This window comes from Apodemus sylvaticus, chromosome 3 (genome assembly GCF_947179515.1).
Source record: "Apodemus sylvaticus chromosome 3, mApoSyl1.1, whole genome shotgun sequence".
NCBI lineage: Eukaryota > Metazoa > Chordata > Mammalia > Rodentia > Muridae > Apodemus > Apodemus sylvaticus.
The window spans coordinates 99637963-99662613 of NC_067474.1; the positions used below are offsets into that span (position 1 = coordinate 99637963).

At 41.5% G+C, this 24651-nt stretch overlaps 1 protein-coding gene across 5 annotated transcripts in view; it reads left to right on the top strand.

The window, feature by feature from the left end:
- Window positions 1-2319: 2319 nt before the first annotated feature.
- Window positions 2320-24651, top strand: part of Dennd4c (DENN domain containing 4C) — an 85343-nt gene continuing 63011 nt past the window's right edge. For 3 of the 5 annotated variants that reach the window (XM_052176705.1, XM_052176708.1, XM_052176709.1), the window contains exons 1-4: window positions 2320-2698; window positions 19140-19446; window positions 22019-22271; window positions 24249-24318. In XM_052176705.1, coding sequence (XP_052032665.1) covers window positions 19157-19446; window positions 22019-22271; window positions 24249-24318 — 613 coding nt within the window. In that variant the 5' untranslated portion in view covers window positions 2320-2698; window positions 19140-19156. Of the gene's footprint in view, window positions 2699-2786; window positions 3049-9364; window positions 9444-19139; window positions 19447-22018; window positions 22272-24248; window positions 24319-24651 lie in introns of those variants that run through there. The other 2 variants (XM_052176706.1, XM_052176707.1) reach the window with 2 other exon arrangements.

Genomic DNA, 24651 nt, shown 5'->3' on the forward strand with positions numbered 1-24651 from the left:
CACTGTGACCAAGGCAACTCTCATAAGGACAACATTTAATTGGGGCTGACTTACAGGTTCAGAGGTTCAGTCCATTATAACAAGGCAGAAGTACGACAGCATCCAGGCAGGCATGGTGCAGGAGGAGCTGAAAGTTCTACATCTTCATCTGAAGGCTGATAGGAGAAGACTGGCTCTCCCATGTGCTTATGAGGCTCTTAAAGCCTCATTCACACTTCCTCCAAACAAAACCACACCTCCAAATAGTGCCACTCCCTGGGCCAAGTATATTCAAAAGTACCAAAGGGTATTAGATCCCCTGAAGCTGATTGTTGTGAACGTTAGGACAAGGTGCTGAGAATTTAACACTGGTTCTCAAGAAGAGCAGCAAGCACTCTGAAATACTAAGTCATCTATCTCTCCAGCATCTGCTCTTCAGATTTACAGGTACCAAAGAATGGGGTTGGGGAGAAGAGGAGCCCTTTCAGTGCCTGAGGGTTAATGATAAGCAGCCATCAGAGCTAGAGATCCAATCCAGGGTCCCACTCTAGCTGAATAAGCACTCTCCCATTAAGTTAAACCCATAGCTCTGTTTAAATGTTTTGAAAGCATTAGTTTTTACATTGGTGAGGAAGTACAAGAAATCCACAAGTTAGGTTTTCAAATATGAATGTGTCCTTAACGTTTGTTTCTGCTGTCTGGACTGTTAGTGTTAGGATGCTTCCAGGCCCCCAGACCAACTCTTAACTATTGTTAATGGACCCATATTCATATCACTAAGTGTTTCTTCTTGAGTCAATTCTGATTGCTAATGTGGTTAGGAAAGCGGCGTCTGTTACAGAAGTCAAAAGCCAGAAATTTTCAAACCTGCAGTTAACTTCAGAAAAAAATTGACAACCAGGCATGTATCAACCAGACTTAACATTACACTTGTTGGCAAGAATAGTGAACAAATGAAAGAATAATTCTCAGCAAAATGACCATTATGTACATGGGTACTCAACAGTTATGCACAAATCTTTAAAATAATTTAATGAATCTTTTAATAGCATACAAAGAAATAGGTTTCATTAAGACACGCTCACACATGTTATTCAGTCATTGTTGCTCTACATGCCCCCCCCACCACCTTTTTTTAGTTCTAATTTCAATTAGTTGCAAGTCATTGGCCAATCTATCTTTTGCCAAGAGGAAAAAAGTTGTAACTTACTTTACTCTATTTGTTCTTTGAAAAATTGATACCTTAAAAAAAATTGTTGCCTTCAATCCCAGCACTTGGAAAGCAGAGGCAGACAGATTCCTGAGTACAAGGCCAGCCTAGTCTACAGAGTGAGTTCCAGGACAGCCAGAGCTATACAGAAAAACCCTGTCTCGAAAAACAAACAAACAAAAACTGTCATCAAGTGGTGGCACAGGTATTTAATTGCAACAATGGAGGGTGAGTGTTTAAGGCCAGCCTGATCTACAAATAAGACTTGCAGGAAATGCTAGGGCTAAATAGTGAGACCCTGCGCACCGCCTCACCCTCTGCCAAACAACACAAGTATTTTGCCAAAATTTCATTACATCGAAGACTCTCCAACTCCATTCTTTAGTACCTGCAAAACTGAAAAATGGGTGCTAAAAAGATGACTCAGTATTTCAGAGTACTTGCTGCTCTTCCTGAGGACCATTGTTAAATACTCCTCCCCTGTCCTGAGCTTCAGACAACCATCAGCTTCAGAATGTTTACCTTTAGATCTAGGTTACCTTTGGGAGGCAGCAAGTTACGATTATCTAAATTAAAGAGTTACATGTTTGGCGTTATCAAAATCTGGGCAGAAGTAGAGAAATCCAACGCAGCTAAGGTCCAGAGATTTAGAGAAGGGCAGCCTTCCAGTGTCATACTTCGGGGTCACACAGCTATGGGTGGGACTTCCAACCTCTACTAAAGGGAAACTGCAAGTCTCCCTTGGCTTTCTTTTTTCTTTCATTGACCTTGAGCTATTCTGTCACTTTCTCATTCTTTAAAAGCCCGAGCCCGGAGTCACCTGCCACAGGCCACCGCAAAAAGAACGCAGAACAAACAGAAAGGCTGCAACTAGCGCCCGAAGAGCTGGCGGTTTCTCGTTTCGGGATCCGGTAGGCCTGCGACGGGATTCTAAGGAGCACCCAGAGGTCGACTAGAATGGGTCCCTCTGCCAGGAGGAGGGCGTTCACGGGGCGGAGCCCAAGCGCAGAGGCGTGGCCTGAGCGTGAGGCTTGATAGGAGTCTGGGGGCGTGGGTCAAACCTCTGGGCGGAGCCCAACCCACAGGGGCGTGGCTCTAGCGGGGCGGGTCCGACCCCGGACCCCACCTCCCGCGTCCTTTCTACCGCCCCCGCAGAAGGAAAGGGAGAGGGACGGAGGGAGGGAAAGTGGTGTTCTGTGGAAAGGAGCGGAAGGAGAGGAAAGCAAAAAAGAAAAGGGAACAGAAACATGGCGGTCTGTGGTCGGGGCAGTTTCGCAGCGGTCCGGAGTGCCTAGACGTCGGACCTCCCGCAGCGCCCGCGAGCCCTTCGGTCGGCAGTTGCCCTCGCTGCAGGCTGTGCCCCAGGAGACCCGGCCGCGCGGAGGCGCAGGCGCAGAGGGGCCACCGGCGTCCGGGTCCTGCCAGCGGAGGGTGCCCAGGCCGCCTAGCCGGCGCTTTCTCAGCCCAGGAAGCGACGGTGTCGGACAGTCGCCGACTGGGCCGGCGCAGGTGAGTCCGCACCGCCGCCCTGCCTAATCCCTCCCGCGCCGCCAAGCCGCTCAGGTAGCGTGCGGGACTGCGCCGGAGGAGGGGAGCAGCCGGCTGGCCTAGTCGCCGAGCGGGCGGGAGGTCCCCAGAGCCTGCGGGCTGCCGTGCGGAGAGGCTGCGGCCGGAGGGCCTCGTGAGGATCGCCTCGGTGCAGGGACAGGGCCTGGCCTCTGCCGCCGGGGTGAGGCGGGAACCAGGCTCTCGGGCCCTGGCCCGGCCGGCGGGGCCAGAGCGGTGGCGACTGTGGTGGAGCGTAAGGATCTGCGGACGCTGCGGAGGTGGAGGAACCGGGGTGCAGACAGGTGCCGCAGGTGAATCCAGAGCATTTCCTCCTCTGCCAGACCGTGGCTGATGTTTAGGGCTGCTTTGTTGGGGCTAACTTACAGGAAGGCTCCATTCAGCTTTGGGGTGACTAAACTCAAATGAAGCCAACTAATGAGCCCCTAAGTGCTGACTCTTGTAAGAGCCGTAACTTTTAAGCATTAGAGATGCTGTCACGTTGTCACGTCTTCCCCCTCCCCTTTTATTCGTAGGCCGTTTCCCTCCCGAAGAATGTGCTTGGAGAGAACAAATAAGGAATGACCCAGTTTTTAGAATGCCCCCCCCCTTTCCCTCAAATTTCGTTGGTTTCACACGGGAAAATTTAAGGCAGTTACCGCAGTTACTTGAGCAAATGTGAAAGAAGGTGTCATTCCCCAGTACTGAAAGCTCAACTTGCTGTGTGATTGTGTCATGCACTGTAGTCTGAACAGTTGATGTACTGAGGCTACTTAATTGTGTGCAAACACGAGCCCAGTTAACTCTAGAAATCGATCTTCCCGTCTATTTCCATACTTCCAAGGAGAAGTAACCTAGAAAAGATCTTTAGGTGTAATGTCCTATTGTCAGGTCTTCAGTAAACATTTGATAATCATGTATATATACTAAACTACCTCAAATCTCGAACTCATGTGACTTTTCTGTTAAAAAAGAATTGCAAAAGGAAAACTTTATCACAGTCATTATGACCATAAAAACCCGCTATATTTTCTGCTCTGTTCTCAATATTAATGCTAAAAAGTTGGCAAACTGTCTTCTTGATGTAAGACTGGGACCTCAGAAATTTCAGACATAATCTTAGATTTGTGCTCATGAACATGACCTGCCTCTTACTGGATTGCATTGAATTGCTTTTTAGTTAGTGGTAAAAGGTTTTCTGCTATTCAGTCCATTCCTTTGATTATTTACTATTTATAAAGTAATGGATTGAGATTAAGGGGTCTAATAGTCTTTATTACTGGTTTTAGTGAAATGATACCATGTCATTTGATTTTTGGCCAATGGTACTTGCTTGGAGTTTGTTTATTTGAATAATAGAAAAGATGTGTCAGAAATGTTAATGTTTTGTATTTTAATAATTTACTCTTGTGTAATTTGTAAACGAGTGCATTCTGTTGGGAATAAATACAGAGTTTTTATAGTATAAACTTGAGCATGTAGCTGAAGAAATTTGTGGTAAAGTTGTGGGTGGCGACTATTCTTAAAAGCAAATGTTTTAAATTGTGTAGGCTGTGACAATTCAGGATGGCAGATTTATATGGTTATTTGGGCAGGAGCTTTTTCTAAGGAAACACGTTAAGCATCTGTAGTAAACAGCAGTTTGTAACTTATGCATGAAGGGTTTTGCATGGTAAGTAATGACAAGGCACCTTTGCTTTTTTGTGTATCTGCCAGTTAAGACTGAAGCATCTCCTATCTCATTGCTAAGACAAATACCATATTGGCTTTGCTGCTCACTTTGTTTTGTTTTTGGTGGTTTTTTTTGTTGTTGTTGTTGTTTGGTTTTTTTTTTTTTTTTTTTGGATTTGGGTTTTTCAAGACAGGGTTTCTCTTGTGTAGCCCTGGCTGTCCTGGAACTCACTCTGTAGACCAGGCTGGCCTCGACCTCAGAAATCCGCCTGCCTCTGCCTCCCAGAGTGCTGGGATTACAGGCATGCGCCACCACTGCCCGGGTGCTGCTCACTTTGAAAGTTACATTTTCGCCTTGTTCTTGAACCTTAAGTACAGGTTGTAAAGGGAAAAAGAAAGCAGCTGAGTCAGTGGCACGTTGTCTCCCTCATCCGACTGCTCTGACTTGGAAACAGAATGCCGGTTATAACTCGAATTTCTAGTAGAAAATGCTTGCAGAATATTAGGACACAAGTTTTTATAATGCGTGAATTAAGATGTCACCTTTTTAAGGACTGTGCTGCTCAAGCCATACCTTCTTTCAGACTGTCAGGTTTATAGATTTTTATATCCGTGGGATGCCTTGGTGGACTGGGAAGTCTCTCTAGCAGCTAAGCTTTGGGAGGCCAGGTGTGGTGCTGCATACTTGCAGTCCCCCTCCCCAGCAATTGGAGGGTGGAGACAGGATGACTGTAGAAGTGAGGCCGGCCTTCCTACTCAGCATTCCACCTCAGCTTGGGTTAAGTGGTGACACCTTGTTTAGAAGAAACAAAAAGAGCACCAAAAAAGAGAGTTGAAAATCAGGAAGGAAAGTCCTGTGTGATAACCTAGTAAAAGAGGTCTTTTAGCATCATGGTATAAGGAATCTAAATTTAGATACTTTATTATTTAAGATTTATAATAGTATTTATGGGAGAAGGCCTTGAATTCTATAAGCCTCCTGCTTTTGCTTTAGTGTGGGACCAAAGGCATGCCTACTTTTTGTGTCTATGGGGGGAGTGCAAAGTCCTGGTATATAGTTTAGGTAAGCCTGGAACTTGCTGTGCTTGCTGTTGTCTTAAATGCTGAGAGAGGTAAATACCTAGGTAACCTTGAACTTACTACACAGCTAAGGATGACCTTAAACTCTTCTGCCTCCTACTCCAAAGTGCAGGGCTTGCAGGTCGTTCCTCACTGTGGTCTGCTCAGACTTTCATTTTATTTCTAATTGCTATTATATTTCTTTTTTCTTTTCTTTCTTTTCTTCCCCAAGTTCATTCATAGTATTTTGCTAAGAAAGCTGGAGATAAACTTTCTCCTTTCAAATTGGCTGACTTTTATCTTCCCCTGTTTTACTGCTGCTGCTTGGATTACTGCTGTGGAGGAAAGGCAGTATAATTCTCACTCATAACTTCTGGGTTAGTAAGAATTTTTTTGTTTTTTTTTTTTTTTAATTTTTCAAGACAGGGTTTCTCTGTATAGCCCTGGCTGTCCTGGAACTCACTCTGTAGACCAGGCTGGTCTTGTACTCAGAAATCTGCCTGCCTCTGCCTCCCAAGTGCTGGGATTACAGGTGTGTGCCACCACACCCAGCTATTAAGATTTTTTTGGGGGGGGGGTTGAACTCAGAGCCTTAAGCATAATGAACATTCTTTCCACCACTAAGTCATATCTCCAGCTCACATATGTGGTTTAGGCATTTAGTGGCGCTGCACTAAAATGGGTAACAATAAGTGGAAATCAATAGCTGGACATGAACTCACATGCCTGTAACCCCAGTAGTTAGAAGGTGGTCAGGAGGATCCAGACTAGCTTGAGCTTCAGAGTGAGGTTGAGGCCAGCCTGGCTAGTCAAGATCTTGTCCCAGAAAACACAGTAAGGATCACTGAGATAGCTGAGCATGTAAGGCACCTGTTATCACTCCTAATGACCTGAATTTGATCCCTAGGCCCCACATGGTAGGAGCTAAGTGACTCCTGCAAGTCAATCTTCATACATGTACTATACCATCTGCTTCACCTACATACACAAATAAATAATAAAAAGTTAGACAAATGAAAACAAAGCAAAAAAACCCCAAAACCCCAGGAACAACAAAGTGTGGTTTTGGTGCCTGCCTGTCATCCTACTACTTGAGAGACTGAAGTGGGAGTTCAAAGCCTATCTGTACTATGAGACCTGCCTTAAAAAGCAGTAAGGAAAAGAAATACAGCAACAAAGGGAGGTCCAGAAAAGAAGGGAGGAAAGGCAAAGCACAGAAAATATTTGTGAAACTATAATAGTAGATGTGTGCACTGTTCATTTGTTCAAAGCCATAGAATTAATACCACCAAGAGGAACCCTGTATACTAGAGACTCTAGGTGATGACTGTGTGGACACAGCAGATTCTCCAGTTATTGACACAGCTACCACTCTGAAGGGGGTGTTTATAGTGGAGGTGGCTAAGCGCTGGTGAGATTCTATGGGAACTGTAGTATGTAGAGCTGGGCTAACCATCACGGCCAGGCCTTGGATTCCAGACCTTCCTGCCTGCTGCTGATTCCAGAGTGGGAGAATTACAGGTGTGCGACACTGTGCTGGCTCTTGATTTTTTTTTGTTGCTCTGGATTTCTCTTTGTTAAAATTGCTTGTACATGATACCTAAGGAAATTGAAGGAATAGATTAGATCGGAAGGATGTGGTGCTGGAAATTCAACTTGGGTCCTTTGGAAAAGTGGCAAGTATTAACTGTTGAGTCATCTCTCCAGCTCTTTCTGTCACTTGCCCTTTCTGCTTCCTAATAGTTAAGTTTGCCTCTCTTTTTGTCTTTATTTTTATTATTTTTGATCATGTATATATATATATATAATTATATATATTTATATGTAAATATATATATATAATATATTTATATATATTTATATGTAAATATATATAAATATATAATTTTGATCATGTATATATACATGATCAAAAATAATAAAAATAAAGACAAAATATATATATATGTCTCTGTGTAGATATGTATATGTGAGTGTAGGTGCCTGCAGATGCCAGGGGAGTGTCCTCCATCAGTCCTCAAATTCATGTACCAGTAGCTGTCCTTCTCCATTTTGCTTCCCAAGTGATAGACTATATGCCCAGTTGTGTTCAATATATTTGTTGTTCTGATTCTTAACATTTTGGACAAAGCTTACCAATAACTTTCTTTACTTGCGGAGATATCTCCTGATTCTCCTGTACAGTTCTGGGACTGGAGAAGTGGCTCAGCAGATAAGAACACTTGTTCTTGTAAAGGACCAGGGTTTGGTTCCCAACACCCACAGGTATCCTCCAGTTCCAGGATACTGTCAGGTCTTCCTGACCTTGACAAGTGCAGGTTTGCATTTGGTACATATATATATATATATGTATATATATACATATATATATATATGGAGTGAGACATTTAAGACACATAAATACATCTTTAAAAAGAGTAGTTACTAACAAAACTCTCTACTTGGCTCCCTCTAAAACATTTTATTCTTATTTGTTTATTGAATGAGATTTTGCTGTATGTCCTAAGCTGGCCTGCAGTTCACAGTATGGCATGGATGGGCCTCAAACACTTGGCGATTCTTTCTCTAGCCTCTTGAATGCCATCATTAGAAGTATGTACCACAAAACAAGCCCCACTTTCCTCCTGAATGAATAAACCTGAAAAGTTTTGTTTTGGAAAGAATGAAGAGAGGGAGTTTACAAGATCAAAACACAGACCTGTCACAATTAACTGGATGTTGCTTGGGAATTGGCTAATGGAACAAAACGGAAGGTAGACTTTTTTTTTTTTAAAGGGTGCTGTACATTGAATTTGGAGCCTTCTTTTACGTGGTGATCATGTATATCAGCATTTAGCTGGATTCCTAGCCTCTATAAAGGAGATTTTACTATATAGAAAGGTGAATTATTCAGAGGCTAGTGACGTGGCTCAGTGGATAAGGTTACGTGCTGTCACGTTGCCAGCTTGAGTTTGATCCCCAGCTTCTGCATCGTAGAAAGAGAAACTGGTTCCTGCAAAGTTGTCATCTGACTTCCTCATTGATGCTATGATGCTTGTGCTTCCCTCTCTCACAAAATAGTTGTTACATATGCATTTTAAAAAGGGATTATTCAGTAATTTAGTTTTGCTGTGATCAGTGGGGTCCTATGGTTGCACTGTAGACTATAACACAGTGGCAACTGTAAGATGTGGTGGAGGGGTGTGTGGCTCTTCACTTCTCAGGTAAGAGGCTTAGTTAACTGGCCTGAAGCCTTCTTCTCTCTTATAAAATTGTTCCCTTATTATATGACAGTTCAACTTTTCTCTGAAAGACTATTCTCACCTGAGACCCAGTGTTCTCTTTAATTTTAAACTCTTATGTGTGTGAGTCTTTGGTTTGAATGTGTATTCCCCCCAGACTGGAGTTACAGATGGTTGTGAGCTGCCATGTGAGTACTGGGGGTCAACTCTTAAAACACAAAGCCCTCTCTCTAGCCTGTATGTTTTTCTTTTCTTTTTTGAGACATGGTCGCACTCTATAGTGTAGGCTGGACTTAAACTTGCAAAAAAGATTTCTGCCTTAGCCTTCATACTTGGCTTGAAGTGTGACTTTCAATTTTTTGGAGAGTTCCATTCCAGCCCCACAGTCAGGGTCTTTCACTATGTAGCTAGCCTGGCCTTGACCTTGAACTCAAGAGATCCAACAGCCTATCTCTAGAGTGCTAAGATTAAAGATAAATCTGGTGTGTGTGTGTGTGTGTGTGTGTTTCTATGTCACTATTTTAAAGCTTTTTCATGTGCTTGTGTGTGTTATATGTGTTTACATGTGTGAAGCACATGCATGTGTAGGTGTGTATATAGGCATTGAGTGTGCATATGGAGGATTGAGGTTGATATCAGGGAATCTTCCTTAATTTTTCTTCCATTATTTTCTTACCAGGCAGGATCAACCCAAAAGCTCACATACAGCTAGTCTCAGAAGCCCAACTATTCTGGGATTCCCATCTCTGCCTTCAGAGGTAGGATTACAGGAAAGCTACCAAGCCTACCCAAAATTTACTTAGGTTTCAGGGATTGAACTCTTGCTTGTGGGACAAGAACTGTAATCACTGGGCCATCTCTGACTTTTTTTTAAAAAAATAAACATTTGTGTGTATGTGTGTGTGTGTGGTTGCTGTGGTACCTGTGTGGTGATGGTCAGAGGACAACTTGCAGGAATTGGTTTCTTCTACCATTTGAGGCCTGGAGACCCAGGTTGTCATATATTGGTAAGTTCCTTTATCTACCAAGCCGTTTCACTGACCCATCTGTTTTGATTTTTGAGACATAATCTTTCTTTGTAATCCAGACTAGCCTGGGGCTCCATATTTATTGGTCCAGGCCACCCTTAAACTCAAGATCCTTACTCAGCATTTTTTTTTTGTTAAAAAAAAAAGATTTATTTATTTTACTTAATGTATATGAGTACACTGTAGCTGTACAGTTGTTGTGAGCTGGTTGTGATCATGCGGTTGCTGGGAATTGAACTCGGTATCTCTACTTGCTCCAGCCCAAATGTTTTTTATTATTATATGTAAGTACACTGAAGCTATCTTTAGACACACCAGAAGAGGGTGTCAGATCTCATTACAGATGGTTGTGAGCCACCATGTGGTTGCTGGGATTTGAACTCAGGACCTTTGGAAGAACAGCCAATGCTCTTACCTGCTGAGCCATCTCTCCAGTCCCTCACTCAGCATTTTAAATGTGGAGTTCCAGGTATATCATCTCTCACCAGACTAACATTTTCTAGCAGTACAGTTTCTAATGGACTTTTGCTCAGTGTTCTTTGAATGAAAAAGAAATTGTTGTGGTTTATAAAAAAAACAAAAAGACCAGGATATGTTTTATAGAGCCCATGCTGAGGCTTCCCTTCCCCCTGAGGGACCAGCCATAGACCGGTATATAGTGTGGAATAGAGTTTATTCAGGGTGTGGGAAGGGGAGTTGAAAAGGGAGTAGAGACTGAGAAAGACAGAGGGGTGGGAGGAGGAGGCAGCCAGGAACACAATGGAGAAGGAAAAGGAGTCAGGGAAAGAAGAGACTCAGAGAAGGGTCAGAGGGTGAGGAGGGGTCTACAGCTCCTTTTTATAGCAAGCCAGGTGTATCTGGCTGTTGCCAGGTAACTGTTGGGCGGAGGCTAGAAAGAATGCCAATATAAATAAAAAGGGAAAGGACAGACTGCTTCTAGGTATGGTGGAGGAGAAAGTTTATTATAGATAAAAAAGAGTGTGTAGCCAGAGACTGGGACATCTGGGAGAGTCCAGAGTAGACATGACTCTAAGCCATGTGAGGACAAGGGGAAGGGACAGTGAAGAGGAAGAGGAGAACCAGGCGCAGCCAACAGGAGGCCCAAAAGTGAAGGGGTAACCAAAATGGCTGGATCATATAGGAAAGGGCACTGGAGGACTAGAGGCCCAGCCCAGACTCTGGACTGGAACTGAAGGTACAGGGGCCTGGGTATACTAGCCAGGAAGGTCCTGTGTTAGGGACTAAGGGATGCAGTGAGAACTTGGTAGCCAGGTCCACTTTGTTATGTTAAATTCGCACCTCAGCCCTTTGTCCCAGGTTTGAAACCTAACACTCAAGTCTCAACTCTAGATTGAGTTTGATTACGTGATTATAAAGTGGGGTTTTTTTTGTTGTTTTGTTTTGTTTTTATCATTCCTTCTCTTCACCCACACCATTTGACATTATATTGTAAAAGTCTTCTGGCCTTCATATTGCAGGACCAGGATGGGTTCACGTTTGGAAAACTTAATGTATTATAATCTATTGCTACCATTCTTTGTCTTTTTGTATGTAGTTTACTCCTGAGTCATGCCCCACATTTTGATTCAGAGATCATCCACAGTTTGAATTATGGGAGACTCATTAACCTAGTACCTGTGACTACTGACAGGGCCCCATTAATCTTTAAAGTGTCGTTTGCATGTGGCATTCTGAGTGTACCTTATATTTTCCTTGCTTCATTTCAGCCTTGTCATTTCTCTAAGGGACCCTGCCCCAGGGAGTTACTGTAGGGGGTGGATTAAGTACTGTTTGTTGCTTTTGTTGACTGCTGCTTCTGGGCGTGTGGGTTTTTTGCTTGGTTGGTTGGTTGGTTTTGGGTTTTTCAAGACAGGGTTTTTCTGTACCTGGAACTCAGTCTGTAGACCAGGCTGCCTTCGACCTCAGAGATCCATCTCCCTCTGCCTCCCTAGTCTTGGAATGAAAAGAGTAAGACACCACCTTCTGGCTCTGGGTGTGTTCTGAAGCAATCGGAACTAGGAAGGACACACACCTCATTAGGATTCTGTCTAAACTCCACCCCAAGGTTACCTAGCAACAACCAGGTATGCTCCTCTCCACAGTTACCTGACAATAGCTAGGTAGGCCTGGCGCTCTATAAAAGGGGCTGCTTGCCCCTCCTTTCTCTCTTGCCTCTTTTCTTGTTCTCTCTTGCCCTCTTGGGCTCTTCCCTTCCTTTTTCTCTACCCCTTCCCTTCCCTCCTTTCTCCACATGGCCATGGCCAACCTCTATTTCTCTATTCTCTCCTCTCTGCCTTTCTCTGCCTCTAATACCCCTTTAACTCCCCTCCCCATGCCCTAAATAAACTCTATTCTACACCTACATCTCTTGAATCCTCTTCACTCTGCTTCTAGAGATTTGCTGTTCTGAACATTTTACTGAAATAGAACCATATTACATATGTTTGTCTGTGGCTAGCTTAGTGGAATGTTTTCAAGCATCATCTTTGTGGACACGTGTGTTGGTACTTTATTTCTTCTTATTGTTGAACAGCACTTGATTGTGTAAATAAATATATTGTACCACATTTTGGATATGTGGTACTGATGGATATTGGTACCAGTTGATGGATGTGTGGACTGTTTTAATTGCCGTTGTAAATACTGTCCATATGAATATGTAATAAGTTAATAAAACATATATTTAAATTATTGGAACAGGGATATTGACCCATTTGTTAAAGTGTTTGCAATGTAAGCAAGAGTACTTGATTCCCAGCATCCACATTAAAAAGCCAGCTGTGACATTGTGCTCCCGTCATCCCAGCACTGAGGAGGTGAGATGGGAGGACCCCTGGCATCTTGCTGGCCAGTCTACTGAACTGGTGAGCTCTAGGTTCAGTGACAAATCTTGACTCAAAAATAAGGCAGAAAAACACTTGAGGAAGATACCCAGAATCTGCCTCTGGCCTCCACAGGCTTGTGTGCTCATACTCATGGGCACATTCCTTTTCCCTCAGTAAAAAAATTAAAGAAAATCAAATTATTTTAACTTTTTCTAGTAATGCTGTAGATTGAACTCAGAACTTCTCCCAAGCTAGGAAAGTGATCTATCACTGAGATATGTCCTCAACCTTAAAAATTAATATTTTTGAATAATTTTAGATTTGTAGGAAAGTTGTAAAGATGGTATTTTTTTTTTATTTTTCTACTGATAACATTTTATGTTACTAGTTGGATGTGATAGATCACAATTCAACTCCCAGCACTGTTGCAGCAGAGGCAGGAGGATGCCATGGTTTCCATATCAGACTGGGATCAAATACTGAGTGGCAAAGTGAGACCTTGTCTCAAAAAACAGATTTCTCCAAAATGAAACATTTTGCATAATTGAAAATGAACATTTTGCAAAAATGAAACTATGCATAATTGTCCTACTAATGAGATTCATCTCCATACATACTTTGGTTTTATATCAATATGCATTTATTTAGTTTTCCTTAAAATTTTTAATGTTTTTATTGGCATATATTATTTATACATAATAATATGTTTAATTCCAACATCTTCATACACATATGTAGTGTATTTAATCCTATGCATCCCTTACTCTCTCGCTCCCCTACAATTTCTCATCTCTTAACTAGCCCTGCATCTGCTCCCGTCTTTTTAGTGACCTAATGAGTTTAATTAGGGTTGCTTACATGGACTTTGGGAACAGGCTATTTATAGGAATAACATTAGAAAATGTCCCTCTTTCTCTAACTGTTAACTGTCTATAGTTCCCCATGGAGTGGGTAGGACCTTGTAACTCCCTCATCCCTCCAGCCAGGATGTTGATGGATGTATTCTTTTTTAGGAAATCTCTTCTGCTGAGACTTCACATCTGGTTTTACCTGGATGATGGACTTTTACAACATTTCATCCCAAACTTTGTCTCTTAGTTTCTTTCTACTCTGTCTTTCTTGCTGTTCCTCCACCCTTGGAGTGGGTGATATAGATAGCCTGCTTATTAAATACCTGAACATTCAGCCTCAGCTTCCTGAGTGCTGGGATTATGGGCTATGCTAGTTCCACCACACCTGCTTTAATATGCTATTTAAGGGCATGAACTGGCCTTAGTATACATGTGCTGAAGTTACGCATTCCTACTGTTGCTTTGGATTTTTCTAATATACTGAATCTTGTCTTCAGTCTCCAAATTGTAGCCTTTTTCTTACAGCAGGAATTCTGACAAGTGTTCACTCAGATATAGACACAGAATAATTTCAAAATTGTCACATCCATACCACCATGAGACCCCTTCTTAAAACAAAACAAAACAAAGTGCCAAATTTTCTTTTTAGCGGTGGTGGTGCACGCCTGTAATCCCAGCACTCTGGGAGGCAGAGGCAGGCGGATTTCTGAATTCGAGGCCAGCCTGGTCTACAGAGTGAGTTCCAGGACAGCCAGGGCTATACAGAGAAACCCTGTCTCGAAAAAAAACCAAATCTAACCCCCCCCCCCCAAAAAAATTCTTTTTTAGTTCTTCATGCCAACGTACTCTGTTCAAATGCCACTGGGAATCATTGATTTTTTTTTTTAATTTTATTATATATCCTTGCCAGAAATAACACACACACACACACACACACACACACACACACACACACACACCAAAATTAACCAGACCTAAAGTTGTTCTTTTAAATTTCCCAACATGTATTGTACTATTAGTTTGATAGATAGGTGCATTGGCCTATGACTCTTAGTGGTAAGCTAATGGCCTCCTTCTCTTCTACTCCTTTCCTGGTCCCTTCATGGAGTCTCCTGCAGCCCAGGTTGGCTCCAGAATCCCTCTATGAGGTTGTCCACCAGGAACTTCTGATCTTACTGCTGCAACCTCCTAAATTGTGGGATTACTGATATAGCCAAGCTGGGTTTGGGTTTTTGCCACCCCCACCTCCTTTCTTTGAGGTAAGATCTCACTAAGCTGTCCTGGCTGGTTTAGAACTCACTGAGTAGACCAGGCCAGCCTCAAGCTCTTGGTGAATCTTCTCTATTTGCCACCACACCTGGCCAGCTTGACTTTGCATAGCCTTCAGAAACGAAGTTCTAGTTTTCCCAAATGGATTAGACAGTTAACAACTGGATTTACCCTGTTAGCAGTGGCCGTCTGCATCCTCTACTTCCCAGGGCTTGTTTATCCTGCCTGGCCTTCTTTTCTTTTTCCTTTTCCTCTTTTCTTTCTTTCTTTCTTTCTTTCTTTCTTTCTTTCTTTCTTTCTTTCTTTCTTTCTTTCTTTCTTTCTTTCTTTCTTTCTCTCTCTCTCTCTCTCTCTCTCTCTCTCTGTCTCTCTCTTTCTCTCTCTTTCTCTCTTTCTTTAATTTCTCTCTCTTCTTTCCTCCCTCCTTTTACTCCTCTTGCTCCAGCTCTCTTGAGACAGGACCTCAGTCAATAAGTAGCCTTTGCTGACCTGGATGAATCTCACTATCTAGCCTAGGCCTGGAACTTGCTTTAATCCTCCTGTTTTAACCTTCTGTAGGTTGGCCTAAGTACTTTTAGGCATTTGTGTTTGCAGTCTTTTTTTACATCACTCTTGTGTAAAACTTTGAGCCACAGACACAGTAGTGGAGAATGTCATTGTTCTATCAACTGATTTTATTCAAAATGACTTCAATTTTATAGTTCTTTGACTTAAGTGGTATTGATAGAGCTCTCTAAAGGAAACCACTAACCCCCTCTTAAGTGTAGCCAATAGCTGATAAAATGGTACTTTCTTTGATTAAAAAAACATTTATTATGCATGATGTGGGAACATGCAGATAAATTTTGAAATTTTGATAACAGTGAGAAGAATTGTAGCGATGATATTTTGTTGTGTAAGTTGAATAGTGTTTTGTTTACATTCATGAATTCCCTGGGCACCAGCAGTTGTACTACATGCCTTTAATTCTGGCACTCAGGAGGGAGAAGCTGTTATAAAATATAATGCAGTAGGTGGTAGGCAGGGGACTTGACTTGGCATGGGTCAAGGTGTCTTTCTGAGAAATTAGACCGTGTAACAGACCTGGTATAAGGGAAGTTTATTTGGGGGAAAGGAGGGGAGTAAGGACCTGGAGAAGGGGCAGAGCAGATAGAATTCATCAGAGCTATGGGGTGGGAGGGGTGGGGGGGGGTGGGGGGCTGGAGGGGCAGAGAAGGACAGAGAGGCCAGCCTGGAACATGTGGGAACAGAGGCTGGGGGAGGAGGAGGAAAAGGAAGAGGAAGTACACTTTAAGAAAAGCTTTGTTAAAGGTAAGCATGATGACTTACACTTGTAACCCTTCAGTGGGAGGACTAATGAGAGGTTGCGATTACCCTGAGCTACAGAGTGAGTTCTAGCTAGCATGGGTTTCAGAGTGAGACCCTGTCTTTAAAAAGCAAACTGAAAGAAAAGCTTTTGCTACACAGAGTTACTCAAGGTTTAGAGCAAAGAGAGGCATGAAACACTATTTGTGGGAATGTAAATTGGTACAAACATGGAAATTAATTAGGGAAGGTTACTCAAATTATATTAAAAATAGAACCATTATATAGTCTGGCAGTCAAACATTTAGTTATCTAGCCAGAGTAAGATTTCTTTTCTTTTCTTTTCTTTTCTTTTCTTTTCCCCCCCCCCCCCCCCCCCCCCCCCCCCGAGCCAGGGTCTCGAGCCAGGATAGTTCTGGCTGTCCTGGAGCTCACTCTAGACCAGAAATCCGCCTGTCTCTACCTCCCAAGTGTTGGGATTAAAGGTGTGTACCACCACTGCCCAGCTCTTTTTTTTTTTTTTAAGATTTATTTATTTATTATATGTAAGTACACTGTACTTGTCTTCAAACACTCCAGAAGAGGGAGTCAGATCTTGTTACAGATGGTTGTGTGCCACCATGTAGTTGCTGGGATTTGAACTCAGGACCTTTGGAAGAGTAGTCAGTGCTCTTAACTGCTGAGCCATCTCTCCAGCCCCAGAGTAAAATTTCTATCTTGAGGTGATACCTATATCCCCAGGCTCATTTCAGCTTTATGATAGCAGCAGGGTATAGAGATAACTTAGTGTCAATAAATAGATGAATGAATAAAAAATGTGAGGTACACATACACAGAGAAATAGTGTTCAGCGTGAAGTAGGTGCAATATGAAGTGGTCATAGTAGAGAGAGTTAAAGGTCTAGTATTTGGGCATTTCAGAGGGTAAGGCAAAGGACAAAGGGATTGCTGTGGCTGAGTCCTACTCCTCTACTGCCCTCACTGGAAAGAAACCAAACATAAGTAAGTACAGGACTGGAGAGATAGCTCAGAGGTTAAGAGCATTGGCTTTTCTTTCAGAGGACCTGGGTTCAGTTCCTAGCACCCACATCAGGCATCTCAAAACAGCCTGTAACTCCGGCTTCAGGAGAATTCAAACACTCTAGCCCTTTAGGGTCTTTTAAGCTCATGCACACATACCCTACACAGATACATATATTTTAAAATGATTTTTAATTTTTGTGCATAAGGATGATATGTCTGAATGTATATTTGGGCTTTACATGCATGCAGTGCATTTGGAGGCCAGAAAGAGAATTTAGGATCACTTGGGACTGGAATTAGACAGTTGTGAGCTGCTCTACGTATGCTGGGAATTGAACCCAGGCCCTCTGTAAGAGCAGCCAGTCCTCTTAATCTCTGAGCATCACTGCAGTCCCCAGTACACATAATTTACAAATAAAAATAAATCTTAAAAAAATGAGAGAGGCAGAGGCAAGTAGATCTCCAAGAGTTCAGGTTCAGTTTGGTCTGCTATCAAGTTCCATGTCTGCCACAGATACATAATGAGACTCTGTTTCAAAAAACAACAGCAAGAAAACCCTTTTAACTTTTTATTATCCTCTCCTGTCTCTCTACCTCCTCTGAAGCAAACTCATTCCTATCCACTACCTGCCTGATAGGAGCACAAAAACACATTCCAGGAATAATTCGCTCAGACCTTTGAAGGTCTGAGGTCACAAGACTTTTTTGTTTTGTTTTCTTGAAGTCTCATAAGCACTCAGAATTCTCACCTGACTCCATTTTCAGATTATGTTCCTTCCAAATTAGTACCCCTTTTATTTTGTTTTTTAAAGACCTACTAATATTTGTCTGTCTGTCTGTCTGTATATATGTATGTGTGTATGTATCAATATAAGGGTTAGGGGTATATATATATGTGTGTGTATGAATGCTTGTATGTATATGCATTGTGCTTGTGCTTGGTGCCTACAGAGGTCAGAAGAGGGTATCAGGTACCCTGGAACTGGAATAGTTACAAAGTTGTAAGCCACCATGTAGGTGCTAGAAATCAAACATGGGTCTTTTAAAAGAACAGCTGGTCCTCTTAACCATTGAGCCATTACTGCAACTGCTCCTATATTGTATTGCTGTTGTCATAATGCTAGCAAGAACACAGGGCTGCAGGTATCATCTCAAGATAGCAAGTTTACTCTGCTTAGATAACTAGAAGTGGAATTTATTATAATTTGTTGTTATATGATAGGTATTGAATACAAAATATATGTGATTTGAGGAGATAATAAAAACAAGTAGTAATTTGAAAAAATTATGCAAAATATTTGTCTTACAATTAGTTGGAAATAAGAAAAAATTGGGTGATGTATAGAAAAGACCCACATGGTTAGAAATTAACTAATGCTTTTTTAAATAAAGTGTAGGCCCCAGCTGGGGCTACATAGTAGACCTTGTCTCAAAACACACACACACACACACACACACACACACACACACACACACACACACAAATAAGAACAACAGCAATACAAATGGAATCATATATGCATTCTTTTGGGGGGCTCTGGTTACTTCTACTCATAATAATTTCACATCATTTTATTATTTATCCATAGTATTAACTAGATCTATATAGCATAAGTCTTTACCAAATAGTAGTATGTGTGTGTGTGTGTGTGTGTGTGTGTGTGTGTGTATGCCACATTGTGAGTGTGAAGGTCAGGGGACAGATTTCAGGGGTGCTGGCTCTCTCCCTTTGTGGGTTTCAGGTATCAAGCTGAGGTCATTAGACTTTTGAGGAAGATATTTTACCCGTTGAGCCACCTCAATGGCCCCTTTTTTCAGGTTTTGAAACAGGATCTCACTGTGTAGTGCTGGCCTCAAACTCAAAATCCTTCTGCTTTATCTTCCCAGGTGCTGGGATTGCAGGTTGAGCCAACATACTCAGCTGATGACTTTTAAAGGAAGAGCTGTAGGTACAGGAAATGAATATAGTTGTGTTACAAATGTATTAGACTTTGTTGTAGGTAAAAGCTGATGAGATGATAAAATGCTTCTACAGAATGAAGCTTGATTACAAATTTGAGGAAAGTGGTAGCTGATTATTCCTAACTCAGGAATGTCATGATTTTGGTCAGTATAAAGTATTTCCAACCAATGCTACATTTTCTTGTCTTTTAGGAAATAGAACAGCCATCATGATTGAAGACAAAGGACCGAGAGTGACAGACTACTTCGTTGTGGCAGGCCTCACTGACACATCCACTCCTTTGGATCAAGAAATTAAATCAATTGGCCCTAAAGCTCCAATCACAGACATTGCTGTTATTATCAGATCAGCTGGGGAAACTGTCCCTGAAGGTTACACCTGTGTTGAAGCCACTCCATCAGCACTCCAAGCAAACCTGAATTATGGAAGTCTGAAAAGCCCAGAGCTTTTCTTGTGTTATAGGAGAGGGAGAGATAAACCACCTCTTACAGATATTGGGTATGATCACTTTCTTTTGCTATGGTAAAGGGAATTAAATTTATTTAAAGGTTAAAAAGGTACATTATAGAAATTTGAAGTTTGATAGTTTTATTAATTTTTATTTTAAGATTAAAGTTATTTTGTATATCTGTATGTCTTCCTAATTAGATATAAACACATGAGAAGTTATGACAATAGGCATTGAGTTTTTAAGAGGTGTGTTGAATTATTAATTAATGTCTATAACCATGAACGTCTTTAGGGAAGGACATTCCTTTTTAAAATATGTATTTGGAAGCTAAGTGGTGGCTCATGCCTGTATCCAAGCACTTGGTAGGTGGAAGCAGGAGGGTTAAAACATTGAGGTCATCTGTGTCTGTATACCAGGTTCGAGATTAGCCTCGGCTACATGAGATCCTATCTCAAATATTAGGGTTGGAGGAAGTCTTTTTTTTTTCTCTCCCTGGAGATAGGCCTGCTTTGCTTAACGTACAAGCTTCTGGATTCAGTTCCCAGCACTGCTTATAAAAAATAGCTGGACAGTAATGGTGCACTCGGCACTCCCAGCACTCAAGAGGCAGAGGCAGGTAGATCTCTTGAGTTCCAGGGCAGCCTGGTCTACACAGTGAGTTCCAGGACAGCCAAGGCTATTGTTGAAAAGCCAAACCAAACCAACCAACCAACCAACCAACCAACCAAGAAAACAAAAAACTTTTTTCAGTAGCTGTTGTGGGAGGCTGAGAGATAGCTCAGTAGTTAAAGAGCATTGGCTGCTTTTTCGGAGGACCTGGGTTCAATTCCCATAACCCACATTGCAGCTCACAACTGCCTGTAAATCCATGGGATCTGACATGTAGACATGAATAAAAGTAAATCATTAAAAAAAATCAGTAGTTGTAGTTTAATTGTCCATTAAGATTTCTTCTTTGTAAATGCTGCAAAGACTTTTAATTTCAAAAAATTGTGTTGATATTTTTCTTTGAAAATGATATGACTTTTATAATCCCCTGATGATTTACTGTGAGTGGATATTATATTGAAATGTCATGTTTATTATAGCTACTCCTATAAAAACTGATGGTAGAACCTGGTGGTCATAGAGGTACTTCCCTGTGATCATGGCAGGATCAGTACTCAAGGCTGTTTGGCTATAGATCTAGTTTGATAGATCACTTGAAAGCCTGTCTTAGAACTAACCCCATCCCCAACACACACACACACACACACACACACACATGATTGTGTGTTTGGCCATTTGCATGTCCTTTTTGAATGTCTGTTTACATTCTTTGCCTTCTTTAGAAAACAGGGATATTTCATTAATTTATATATTTTTAAAAATATTTATCTTTTATTCTACGTATGAGGGTGTTTTGTGTTATGTGTGTCTGTGCACCACGTGGGTGCTGGGAATCCACCCTGAGTTTCCTGGAAGAGCAGGTGTGCTCTTAACTACTGAGTCGTCCCCCAGCCCAGCTGCACTGTGTCTTGAGACAGGGTCTCACTGTGTAGCTCTGACTGACCTGGAACTCATATGTATATTATGTAGAGATCTATTTGCCTCTTCCCCAAGTTCTGGGAGGAAAGGTGTGTACCACCGGACCTGGCCCCTTTATTTTTCTGAGGCAATCTAATTATACATGGTGTGCCACCATGTCCTATTGTGTGTACATTTAAAAATTATATTATGTTACTTGCAGATTTTTTTCACATTTTGTATATTTTCTTTTTATTCTTTTTAAAGTTACATTTTAAAAATTACTTTGTGTATGTACAAATGTGTGTGTGAGCACACGTGGAGTTCAGCCTACAGAAGTTATTTCTCTGTTTTCACTATATAGTCTCAGTGATCAGAGTGATTGAGCTTGGCTGTAAGTTAGTTCCCTTACCTACCGAGCCACCTCTCAAGCCAGAGAGGTTTGGTTTTGTTGTTGTTGTTGTTGTTGTTGTTTTATTTGTTTGTCTGTGTATGTTTTGAGTCAGGATTTCACTGTGTAGACTAAGCTGAACTGGAGTTCCCTGTGGATCCAAGGCAGGCCTTGGACTTGCCAATCTTGTGCTTCTGTGGGAGGGAATTCTGGCACAGTTTACTTACTTGATAGTATTTGGACAGTATGGTTTTGTTGTTGTTTGCTTTCTTTCCCTGTCTGACCTGGAACTTGTATAGACTAGGCTGACCTTGAACTAACAGAGATCCTCTTTCCTCTGCCTGCCTAGTAAGTGGAGCTCATTCTGTCTAAGGATTTTTGAAGATAAAAATAAGTGACAAGAATTAGGAGGCATGTTTTCTAAAACCATCTGAATACTCTGTAGAATTTTTAGAGCCTGACCGGAGGATGTCTGTAGTGTTCCCATTCCTTTCTTCTGTGTCTTGTCATAAAAAGTTGAATTGCTCAATCCAATTTTTGCTTCTTAAATCATGTCTAAGCTTTTAAAAAAAATCCAGAAAAGTATAATTTCTAAAATAATAATTTTAGTCATGGTTGAAGTTTGGAGAGCAACAGAAATGGCTAAAATTTTGTTTGCTCATTTCAAGAAGAAAACAGCATTAACTTAAAACCTTTCTCTCCCTTTCCTCCCTGCCACACAGAGTTCTGTATGAAGGGAAAGAAAGGCTTATTCCAGGATGCGAAGTGATCCAAGCTACGCCATACGGCCGCTGTGCCAATGTCAACAATAGTTCAACTACTTCTCAAAGAATCTTTATCACCTATCGAAGGGCTCCTCCAGTGCGGTCCCAGAATTCCTTGGCTGTAACTGATATCTGTGTTATTATAACCAGTAAAGGAGAAACGCCTCCTCATACTTTCTGCAAAGTTGATAAAAACTTAAACTGTGGCATGGTAAGAGCAAAATTGTCTCCTATTCAAAGTTTTGTTTGGATATAAGCCAAAAAGTTTAATACTGGGTCCATAGTATATTTTCATATTTTTATTGTTTATATCTTTATGTCTTTATTTTTCAAATTTAAAAGGATTTGTGGAGCTGGGGATTAGGCCAGGACCTTGTGCATGCTAGACTAGCTCCCTTATTAGGGAGTACTATCTGTGTCTTTTTAATATGCATAAATCATGATTTTTAATATTCTGATGACACAGAAAAAGTATAATTTCAGCTTGGGATTTTATATATGTGTGTATTTTAATATTTTCTGTTATATCATTATAGAGATCTATTAACTTTTGGTTTCCTTTTTGGGTTTTTTTTTTTTTTGAGACAGGGTTTCTCTGTGTAGCCCTGGCTGTCCTGGAACTCACTCTGTAGACCAGGCTGGCCTTGAACTCAGAAATCTGCCTGCCTCTGTCTCCCAAGTGCTGGGATTAAAGGCATGTGCCACCACTGCCCAGCTTAACTTTTGGTTTTCAATAGTAGCTTGAAGGACAGTTACAGATAGAGTGGTTGGGAACTCTCCTTACATTGTGGTTTTACTTTTTGACAGGGCTTCTAAAATTCAGACATGACTAATAATCCCAGCACTGAGGCTGCAAAAGTCAGATCTGCCTCAAATAAGCACACAGAGTTCTGAAGAAGGGAATTGGCCATATGCATTTGAGTTATAGTTTTATAAGACTAATGCTTATATTGGGTTAGATTTATTGTGGAGATAGATGGAGATGCATCCATCCATCCATAACTTGTTAGTGGAGGTGATCATCTCTAGAGAACTTAGGCTTTCCTGTGTGGGCTTTAGTGTCCATTCCTCTTTGTGTGGCTTTCTTTCAAGCACTGGTAGGCTCTGAAAGATGACAAAACTAAGCTTTTTAAAAAGTTACCCCCCCCCATCCCCGTGTGTGTGCATATGTGGGCACATGGAGGATAGGAAGTCACTTTTGGGAGTTGAATATTTCTAGCATTTTGCTCCCAGAAGATTGAACTCAAGTTGTCAGGCTTACCAGTGAGCACCATTGTCCACTGAGCCATCACCCCACTGGCCTCATCAACTCTAAACTTTTTATCTATTAAAAAACCAACAAAACCAAAAATCCCAACTTGTTTCTTTCCAGTTAGTGTTGTCAACCATATTTTTATGTTATTCCATATGGTCTGTTTAGTAAATAGTGTTTTTATCTATTTATTTTTGGGTGCTGGAATTGAACTCCACTACTGAACTACACTCCTACCCTTACAAATGTAGGTTTTAGTTTAAGAATATTTATAATTGTTATTGTTATTGAGTCAGAGTCTCATGTATGCCATCCCTGGCTGGTCTGGAAATGGCGATGTAGGTAAAAAAGACCTTCAACTCCCAGTCTGTTTCCTGTCTCTACCTCCCCAGTGCCAAGATAACATGTATGCACCACCAAGCCCAATTTTATGTGGCACTGGGAATCAAACTCAGGGTTTGACAGGGTTTCACACATACTAGGCAGGGACTTATTAATAACTAAGATACTCAGCTCTTCCTTGCCACTCTTGCTCCTCCGCCTCTCCCTTAACACACACACACACAGGGTTTCTCTGTGTGGCCCTGGCTAACCTGGAACTTGCTCTGTAGACCAGACTGGCCTCAAAACTCATAGGCATCCTCTCTCTTGCCTCCAGAGTGTTGGGATTAAAGGCGTCCACCACCATTGCTCTTTTTGTTTGTTTGTAAAGACAGGATCTTTGTATTTTGTAACCCAGGGTGGCCTCCGAGTCATTACCCTGTGCTTCCTCACCCTGAATGCTGGGATTACAGGCAGGTATTACCCCTCCTGGCTCCTAAGAGTTGTAAATGATTTGTGTAGATAAATATCAAAATCTCTAAATGACATTAAAGATCATCACTTTTGCCCTTTCACTTTTGGTTAGTTTTTTGAAAACTTATGTATCTTTTACAGTGGGGTTCCAGTGTATTTCTGTGTTACAAGAAGTCTGTGCCTGCTTCAAATGCAATAGCATATAAGGCTGGTAAGTGAACTGAAGATCTGTCCCAATTGAACAAACTGGTGAATGCTTATTAAATTGGGCTGACTAGAAGAGACAAAATATGTTCTGTTATATACTTTGTAGAATTGATGTATTTATTAATTATAATTTTAGCATGTAAATGCTGAAGTTTTCTCATTATATGTTGTTAGATCTATTAATACCACCCTCTATATGTTATTCAATTTAAACTTTTGTCCAAGCAAGCATTTGAAGCATAAACCTCCAGGTTTTTGATCTACACTAATAGATTTAATAATTCAGTGGAAATTGCTTACTCCTTGTCTTTGTATGTGGGCAGTCATAAAGGTGTCA